The sequence below is a fragment of the Lissotriton vulgaris genome, unplaced genomic scaffold (assembly GCF_964263255.1).
Source record: "Lissotriton vulgaris unplaced genomic scaffold, aLisVul1.2 SCAFFOLD_4791, whole genome shotgun sequence".
Lineage (NCBI taxonomy): Eukaryota > Metazoa > Chordata > Amphibia > Caudata > Salamandridae > Lissotriton > Lissotriton vulgaris.
The window spans coordinates 128,974-139,101 of NW_028243678.1; the positions used below are offsets into that span (position 1 = coordinate 128,974).

At 42.4% G+C, this 10,128-nt stretch overlaps 1 protein-coding gene across 1 annotated transcript in view; it reads right to left on the reverse strand.

Annotated features, from left to right (window-relative positions):
* The window catches only part of ATPAF1 (ATP synthase mitochondrial F1 complex assembly factor 1), a gene marked incomplete at its 3' end in the record, with an annotated part of 86,050 nt that extends 78,699 nt beyond the window's left edge, over positions 1-7,351 (reverse strand). Inside the window, exon 1 of the mRNA XM_086948667.1 lies at positions 6,878-7,351. Coding sequence (XP_086804793.1) covers positions 6,878-6,958 — 81 coding nt within the window. The remainder of the gene's footprint in view (positions 1-6,877) is intronic.
* Between the last annotated feature and the right edge of the window lie 2,777 nt (positions 7,352-10,128).

Consider the following 10,128-nt stretch of genomic DNA (forward strand, 5'->3'; position numbering starts at 1 on the left):
GCCCAGATAAGATGGGGCATGCAGGGTCAACTTACAGATCGCATCCTGGTCTGTAGGGGAATCCGCTAGGGTTACGTTCTGGCACGTACTCTCTTCTCCCTTTGTATGAATAAGGTGGTTAGCTTTCTATCAAAAGAGCTCGGCGATGCTCCATCTTTAGGCGGGGAGATGGTAGTGACCTTTCTGTTTGCAGATGATACCTTGTTGGTGTCAAAAGCCCCAGCGGAGTTACCGTTATTATTAAACAGATTCAAACATTTCTGCGACATTCGGGTTCTGGAAATAAATACTTCAAAAAACAAATTCATGATTTTGAATCCTCATAACTCATTTAAAGGTAGGCCAACATTAGGAGGGACCCCCCTGAAAAAGTAAGCACCTTCGATTACTTAGGTGTCAACCTTTCGGAGAAAAGGACCTAGAAGTCCCATGTAACGAAAATGGTATTGAACCACAAGCATATAACAGGGGAAATGTAAATGTAAATGTAGTATACATGTAAAGCGCACAGCTGCCCCAGCAACGGGGCGTCCCGGCGCTGTATAACGCTGTGGAACCCTTCCTGGCTCTCCCTGTGAGATGCCCCTCCTGGGCACCCCCAAGGTGAAGCCAGGCATCCCAGTGTTGTTGGGGCAGTTGTGGAGATTAAGCAAGCTATTGCCCAGAGTTGCAGCATGGGACCCATGATTAGAGTAGGCGCTGAGGCGAGAATTATCGAGTCCGCGGACATTGAGCCCAAGACCCTGCCGCGTTGGGACTTAAACCCTGGTCCCGGGCCTGATATCTGCTGCAGAGTCTGCCGCTATAACCAGTGAGCCACACTTCTGTGCCGCCAAATATTCTAAAACATTATGGTCCTTGTTTGACTGGGGTAACTAAGCTGGAGCATATCCTCTCCCAAACCATACCCAACCACCATTCCTCCAATAGTAGACCTGTTGCCGCTTCCCTGCAGGTTTATGATCTAAAAGCGGTTACCTCTGCCCTGTACGGGTCTGAGCTCTGGGTCTTTGACAAGAAAACTGACCTCAACAGATCAGAGCACAAATTCATAAGAAATCTAGTGATGCAGCCCCAAAGTACCCCACTTTATCCTGTAATGTTAGATTTGGTACAATGCCCCATCAGTGATATAGCGAATCTTTGTCCTTTGTTATTCTGGGCCAGAACCCAGGAGGACTTCAGAGCTATTGCCCAATGCAGAAGCTCTGGCGGAGGTCATCCGTCTAGACACCTCCAACAAGATCGGGTGGCTAAGTAACTTAAGGAGGCTAGTATTTGATATAGGGCTATGGGCAGCTTGGGAAAAACCTGGTTTACCCCTACTCCAAAAAGATATAGTAAAGATGCACTATTGGGAATGGATCATCCAAGTAGGCTCTAGTAGAACTGATTGGGGGACACTGACTACAGAATTCCTACAGCATATTTATTTATTTTTCCAGACATATTCATGTAACATATTTTCGGCAGCGTTCCACTGTGCAGATACAACACAAGTTTACACCTTTAAATAAAACAGTAAACAGTTAATACAGATATTGCTACTTTACAACCCAAAGAGTGACCCTCACCACCAACATCCATGCAGTAAATAAGACTGAAATAGGTACAGGATTACAATATCTTGGGGTAATCCCTGGGACCTAATGATCCTAGTTGGGCATTACCTTAATACATCTAACATTCAATTATATCGTTTTGGCACAGGGGTAGACAAACACGTATGCATAGCTTCTGCAAGAGCTGCGCATATTCAGAAGTGTGTATCAGGTCGGCGGATGGGATTACTTTGGGGTTTGTGAGACAGTGGCTGATGTGGAAACTACAGGTAATATCATGTAAACATTCTAGGGCTACTTCAATATGTCACGCCCCTTATATCGTAATAGAGGGAAGCACAATAGTGACACTAAAAGGTTAGAAAAGTACAAAATATTTATTTATTCATTGATATTATCTAATTTTCAAATGCATAATAAAAACATGTGTTCACAATAGAACGAGTGACAAACATTTCCTACAGAGACTTTCACAAGTGCACAACATTCTCACCGCTTTCATGCAAAACCATACATACTATACACACACAAACTAAATTGATATATATAACTTTTGCAGCATACATGATACAGATGATACACGGTATATAATGACCAAACAGTAACAATATTTGGATAGATTGTTAGGTCTTTTTTTTGGGATGGGTGCAAAGCTGACTCAACGCGCGTTTCGACAGAAACACGGTCTTCATCAGGAGTATCACCTCTGAAAGTTGTGCTCACAAAAAGAATAGTAGACGTCTCTGAAGATGAACGAAAAATACTAAATGAGCTTCGGCATGGAGATTCCAAAGATCTCCAGAAGGATGTGTGGAAAGGAACTTAGTCCTTGAGGGTATGGGTCCAGAAAAACGAATTTATAAAAACAATGAGAGGTAAGTTCGTCACACATAGACCTCTGTATTATGGCTCTCATGCAGGAATGGCCTCTGTATTAGACCTCTGTATTATGGCTCTCATGCAGGAATGGCCTAGCTCGAGCCCGAGATATGTCCAAGAACTCCAACGATTCCAGGAGAGACGATTCTTGTTAGGAAAATGATGAATGTAACGTGGACGAGCTGCTGGTCCTAAGAGCGGCGAGACTGGATGCGAATGAGAGAGGCAGGCAGCTCATGCAGCTCTGTGCTAATTGCCGGCAACCAAACGGTTGGGAACCTTGAACATTCCAAACACGTATGCATAGCTTCTGCAAGTGCTGCGCATATTCGGAAGTGTGTATCAGGTCGGCGGATGGGATTACGTTGGGGTTTGTGAGACAGTGGCTGATGTGGAAACTACAGGTAATATCTCATCTCTCTCTCTCTCTAAGCCAGGACACAAATGGCTCCCCGATATCTTTCGGGTGGGATGCTGTGGGCATGAGATCCCGTAGGAATTCCTACAGCATAAGCAAATTCGTTTCATGGAACCCTATCTCTATTTAATTCAAGTAGCCCGTAGCAGGAAACTTAACTTTATATTCAATTTAGGCTAGGAACCCTCCCTGTGAATGAGCTAGTAGTAGTGGCCAAGTGGCAGACTAAAGTCCCAAGCCTAAGGAACTGCCCTGGATGCAAGGCTCCCGCGGAGTCTGTAGGCCACGTGTTGTTCGCTTGTCCAGCTTATGCGTTGCCAAAGGTTAAAATGGATCAAATCGATCTGTCAGTAGATGGGCACACAGAACTACCGGGATGCCTTGCGAATCCTAAAATCGGACACTAGACCAGTCTTGGCATGTGCAGTTGCCAGGTTCCTTGGCCACATGTGGGGCATTAGGACAAAGATGCAAGAAAGAACCCTAGAACGAAGTGGACCGGCTATTAGCATCTAACTGGTCCCTGTTTCTCAAACATTTTTGGCCACGGTAATAGGACTATAAATCATCTAGACGTGATGCATTTTAGACAGAGGGAGAGGTGTGGCGCTGCGGCCAGGGCGACTGACGCTGGAATCTGGGGATCACGGTTTGATCCCCGGCTCCAGCGGCAGGTTAGCCCAGCACCATGTGACTCTGGGCAATAGCTTGCTTAATCTTCCCGACGGCCCCCAGCGCCTAGAGACCCTTATGGGTGATTGTTCGCGCTTTACAAATGTGGATTATTATTATTATTAATTCATGTACTGTGTTGCAGGAAAGCTGATCTCTTTATACCTTGAATTTGGTATTGAGGTTTTATTGTGTAAATAGCAGCAACGTGATTTTTGGCCTTTTTTATCCTTTTGTATATATGAACCTCTTACTCTGTAGGGAATTTGAACTTTTATGGAATATTGAATGGTACAGCCATGACTATCACATATTTTTCATTACTTAGCAGAAATAAAGTATTTTTAAGATTATTCACTTGTCTTTTGTATGTGGAAACTTTTAAGGCATGTATGACGAAATAAAGTTAAATGATTGATTAGTATCGGATTGCCAGGTTGTCTGGAATAGAGATTCCAGGTGTGAAAAACGAGTATTGAAAATGTGAGATTCTCAAGGTCCGTGTTTTGGGGAGTGTCAAGATTTGTGGTGGGGGATGGCCTGAGAAGGTAAAGTTGGATTAAAGTTTAACTCTGTCTGTTAAAGAAAATGCATTGTTGAGAGTTGGAAGTAAGATACCCCCGGCTTCGTTACGCAACACATTTAAAGCTATGTGCTATGAAAGACACTTAGGGATAGTCAAGACTAAGAGCAGGAATAAAGTTTTACTTGTGAAAGGAGTTGTACCAAAATGTATGAAATGTCTTCATTCTAATGAATCTTGTGTTGTGTGTAAACCTCCTTTGTATCCCATAGTTGCACTGCAGATACCAAAGGAGAGAACTGAAGTAGCTATCTGTGGACTGATTCGTGTTAGGGAAGGAGTAAGTAAAGTGGGCATTGTAGTAGTGGATCACTTCTCAAAATGGCCAGAAGTTAAGATTGTGCCTAAGGCTGATGCGAGAGAGGTAGAACATGTTTTGGATGAGATCTGCCTCAAGAAAGCGCTTCTCAAGTCTATAATCACAGACAATGGGGGTCAATTTGGGTCTGGTGTATTTTTGGAATTCATTATGAAAAAAAAGTATTTTGCACAGGACCAGTCCCGTTTATCACCCTGAAGGAACTGGATGAGCAATTTAAAAGAGTGATTAAGGGTGTTGTAGAATTGGTAAATAGCAATTCCCTGAATTGGCACAGGTAGATGCAAGAATTGTTGTGGGTCTAAAGAATTGTGGTAATTGATACCACAGGGTTCAGTCCCTTTGCTCTGATGAAAGGCAGAACACCTCGCACTAGGGGCAATGCAGGGTGTGGGTGAGCAATACTAATGTGGTGGTGTAGTCTCCAGAAAAAAGGAGGAAAAGGATGATGGCAAGGCACACCAATTGTAAGAATAGATATGACAAAGCACATAATGTTAAAATGGAGAAGCTTCAGGTTGGAGATGTAGCAACGGTAAAACAAGCATTGGCAAAGCTAATAGATTTTACCTATGCAAAATCTGTTGGCTTTGTCAATGTTTTTTACAAGTTGCAAAGCGATTGACCTGCTGTGCAACTAGGCTTAAAGTAAAAAAAACAAAAAAGCACTAGTAGGTGTCCAACATTTGCTGCATTATAGCACTTTTTTATCGCTGGGCAACATGCATAAAGCATAGTGACAAAGTCAAAGATTTTGCATAGGCGAAACCTACTGGCTTTGCCAAAGCTTGTTTCCGAAAGGCATCCGAGCACGGACTCAGCTTTCGTCATTTGTCTGAGATGAAACAGTTGCTCCCCCAAGGAGTTTTTTCTGCTTTTTTCCCCTCTGTAAGTGTGTGTCAGTGTCATGTCTGCTGCACCTAGCCAATTCTGAGATTACCCAAACAAGTCTGGCCAGACAAAAAAAGTGGACATTTAAATGAAGTGAGTAAAAGGAATATTATGTCTACAGATTCAGCATTAAAGAAAACACACATTTTTAATTTTGAAGCTAAGACAGCACAGAGCACTGAAAGCACCCGGAGAGCTTCTGAAAAAACATTTCTTTCTTTGTATTAACGTTTTTTTTGCATCATCTTCCTCTGTAGTCATGTAAACAGCTGCAGATTACACGTTTAAAATGTACGTCTGGTGTATCTAAGCTGTTGCAATTGCTGTTTTAAGAAAGTAATACTGTTTTAAACAACTCAGCATTTACTGTAATGCGTTTACAAATCTAACTGTAACAGCTGCACGCTAATGTTTTATCTTTATTGATGACACTAACGAAGGAATACGTTAAAAGTAGAGGGCTCTCCAGGGACTATGGGCCAGATGTAAGACCATTGGCAATTGCGAATCGCAATTGCCAATGTACAACAGTTTGCAATTCCCAATTGTGTCGCAAATTGCATGCCTCATGAATATTAATGAGGCTGTCGCAATTTGCGACCCCATTGGGAATGGCTGGCACTCCCAGGGATGGTGGCCTGCTGGGGTCAGCAGACTCCATATCTGGGACTGCTTTTAAAAAAAGCAGTTTTTTTAAAATGAAGCCCGTTTTCCTTAAAGAAAAACTAGATGCATTTTTTTTTAATGAAACATTTATGTTTAATTTTTTAAGGGCAATTAGTGGTCCCTTGGACCTCTGCCTGCTCTGAAAAAAGGTTTGCGCACCCATTCACAAAGGGGAAGGATTCCCCTGGAGACCCCTTCCCGTTTGCCAAAGGTTTACCATCCTCTTGAAGAGGGTGGTAAACTGAAAAATCTTCTAACATTGGGTTCAGACTCGCTATTAGGAAGGGACGTCCTCGGAACGCCCCTTCCTAATAACGAGTCGCTAACCCTATTTTGCAAGTCGCTATTTAATTTGCGACTCGCAAAATAGGGTTTGTACATGGCCCACAGGTTTTTTGCATGTGCAAACGGGTCTAAAACCCATTTGCGCTTGCAAAAATCCGTCGGACATCTCGCCCTATATATACTAAACATTGGCTGCAAATAACTAGTCACAGTGTGCGACCAGTATTTTTGCGACCAGTGTGGTAGTTTGTAAACCAACTTAAGTACTAATAGTGCAGTTTGCAAACTACTGAATTGTAGGGGGCCGTAATCGTATTACCGCATGAATATTACTGTTTTTTAATTTTTTGTCTCCTGGGAGATATTAGGTTCTGGCAAAGGTAGGGGTTAAAACCACTTTGTGACGCAACAGTGGAAATGTATACGATAGTAAACAATGATTAATTGTTCGTAAAGGCCCTTGAAATTTGAGAAATTCAAAGATAAGGATGAAAAATATAGACCGAATGCTTCAGTCCAACATTCTAATAAAAACCGATACATTTTCTACAATGTCCAACAACTAATACCCTTGAAGTTTATTCACAGCAATAAGCTCTTGCCTTTTCTTCCATGGACTTGACAAAATCAGCTTGCGTGGTGTACCCCACAGGCTGTGTTTTCACTTCGCTTCTTTTTCCCATGCGAGCATCAAACACCTCTGGTTTGGCCCTGAAGCAAGCAAGATACAAAATCAAATTTAGATTAAACTAGAAATGTAATTTAACTTTGTCAAACAAAACAACATTTACTCAAACAATCTTGGTGTTCTATGCAAAGCGAACATAACTTTAAGTGAATACTGCATTACTAAGCTGACTGCATCTTTGAATTGTCGTGCAGAGCAAAAACAAAATTACATGGGTACAGTTTTCGGTTCAATAAGATAATATATTTAGACTAGGATATGATGCCTTCTACCGAAGCAAACAAAATACAAGATGTCATCATAAGTGCTTATAAGGAAATGGTCCATAAGGCCAGATTCTAATAACGGTATCTTTAATTTCTAATATAGCCAAATTAGATTAGAAATGACAATAGGTGAAAAGCGAGCAAAGAGAATGGCAAAAGCTATGTAAACCGTAAATGCATTGTGCTATTTACTGTTAATACAATGTGAGACATGTTGAATGCTGCAACAAAGTGTGAGAAATTACAACTACTTGAAACTAAATATGTGAGCATGAGTAAAAGTAGGTACCATAGTGTGCGAAACACCAACATTTATTTGCATGACAAACGGATATCAAGCATGAAACTTGGATCAACAAGCACTGATACAGTTAAATGGCCTATCACCTTTAGGACCTATTGGCTTTGACAAAGCTTTTTGGTGTGCAGTAGATGTTTTTTGGAGTGCAGTGGAAGTCAATGATCCTTACAGCAACACTCTACCACGACCACAACAAAGAAAATGTGCTTATTGCACTTTATTTTTATATAACTTTTTGTTAACTTCATATGTTGGTCTACAGCCTCAGGTTTTTTCCTGACGCTGATCCACACATGTACACATACCAGCGGAATGAGGAGGAGCCATTTTTTCATTTACCGATCCAAGATGGTAGGCACTACATGGATCGGTAAATTGAAAGAAAATACATATTTTTTACTGTGAAAGCGCAATTTAAAGGGAAAAAAAATCACATTAAAAAAACCGCAGTTGTAGGGAACATCACTGAGTAGAGAATGAGGGGGAACAGGCAGGTGCAAGGAGGAGAATGCAACACATGGCAGGGGAGAAACATACATGGAGAGAGGAACAGAGAGCACAGCACAGGGGGAGAGAACACAGAGCACTGGTGTGAGAGAAATAAGCACAGGCAACACAAGGAGTGTGGAGAAGCCCACGAGGGCAAGAACACGATAGCGTCCGAGGGCAGGGGAGAAGCACACAAGAAAAACATGAATGGGAACTTGTGGTAGAGGCGTTTGGAAGGCAAGAGAAGAGTGGGCAACTGTCCAGGGCCCCACCTTCCAAGGCGTCCCTTACGAAAGTAAAGTACCTCTCCGTCTCACATCTGTCTATTTATCCAACTCAACCTTTAATATTGTTTTCAATATTGTTTGGCATAATGGGACTTGAATTAGCCGAATATGGGTAAGAAAATACAAAGCTGTTCTAGACAGGAGCCCCTAAAGAATGCCAACATCCTTAAGACGAAACTTGATGGGGAGGGTGGATGTCTGGTGGGAGGATATGAGGGGGAGGAGAGAGCTGGAAAAATAATGCACTCCTGTGGAATGCTTAACCAAAAGAATAAACCAAGCATTAAAAATGCAATTGGTCTCGCCTTTGATTAAGTTAAAGCCATTTGCTTTTCTATATAATATCATTAGCCAAGCAAATGGCTTTAACGTAATCAAAGGCGAGACCTATTGCATTTTCAATGCTTGTTAGCAATTCAATCTGGTGTCTTGTTCTTCTCAACCAACTGTAAGCACAGCTCTTCAGGCAGTCTGAAGGCCTGAGAAAAGAACCAATTCTTAGCTAACTTGCAGCAAAGCTGAGTTCCAAGGCCTAGTTTAGACCAGTCAGCCTGCAGCAAGGCACAGTTTTACTGGCGGTAGGCGGACGTCTAAGGTCTCAGCCAAGTTAATCAGCAACCAAACCCTTTTTACTAAGCCAGCCAAGCACAGCTATTCAGGCGCAGTGGGAAATTGTGGCGTGCACACTACACTGTACAACTATATTATTGAAACGTGCTTGTAGCGCCAATAGGCCTTGTCTTTGGAGCCCATTCGCTTTGCCAATAGTTTCAGCCATCGTGCACCGCATCAATAAAGCTGTACAGCATAGCTAATAAACAGGGAAATAAGGCTACCCAGTTGGATGCGTTATTCTGCTGGTGTGCTTACCAAGCATGTGCAAGCCTACAAAATGACAGACGTTTATCTTTTTATTTACCGATCCCAGTTGGAGTAACAGGTGTGTGTGTAGAGGTAGAAGAACACAGATGGCTGAATCACTGAGGGTGGGGAAACAACATAAGGCGCTGGAAGCAACACAGAAAACGTATTAAAAGTGTAGTGTAACCCCTTGCATGCTGATGACGGCCCCCGTCCGTCATGCAGCACGGTGGGCATGTGCTGATGACGGCTCGGGCCGTCATGAGCCCGCCCACTCTTTAGAAGTGCTGCTCAGGCACAGAATTGCGGCCGCACGCAAGGGGTTAAAGTTTCCAAATGATGGTGGTATTAAAGGTAGGAAATAAAATATGCAGACAGAAATATAGGAAAGACCCTAGAGGAAACAAGCACTTTTGGAAAGATAAAAGGAGTCAATCAGAAACATGGAAAGTATGCAATGCTTCAGGGTGGCGGACTAGTTTGGCAGACTAAAACACATAAAACCACTGAATATAAAGCAACAAAAAGCAGGCTCACTGTGCCGCTGGAGCAAAGCTGCCCTACTAAGCAACCCAGATAGGCCAAAACAGGTCTGAGGGTACTTGTCCTGTTTCAAAATAGTCCTGGCTGGGCAATTCAGACTCAACTATTCCCGTTGAAGTACCAGGGCTGATGGGCATATGACTTGGTCCTGTCCAAAAAAACGAAGAACGGAGGTGGGGCTCAGTGTAATAATCAATGGTTGACATCAATTCAAGCATTCTACCATCACTTTTTTGTATTACTTAAAGGTGAAGGTAAGGCTTGTAAATCCTTTTAATGTCAAAAAGATAAACGGACTATGAAAATGAATGTGCCGGGTACATTACATTACTAGGCCTAACTGGTGATTTCTTTATTGGCCCAACTAACCACGCAAAGGGCCATATTATCAAGACCAGCAATAACATTATCGCTGCTT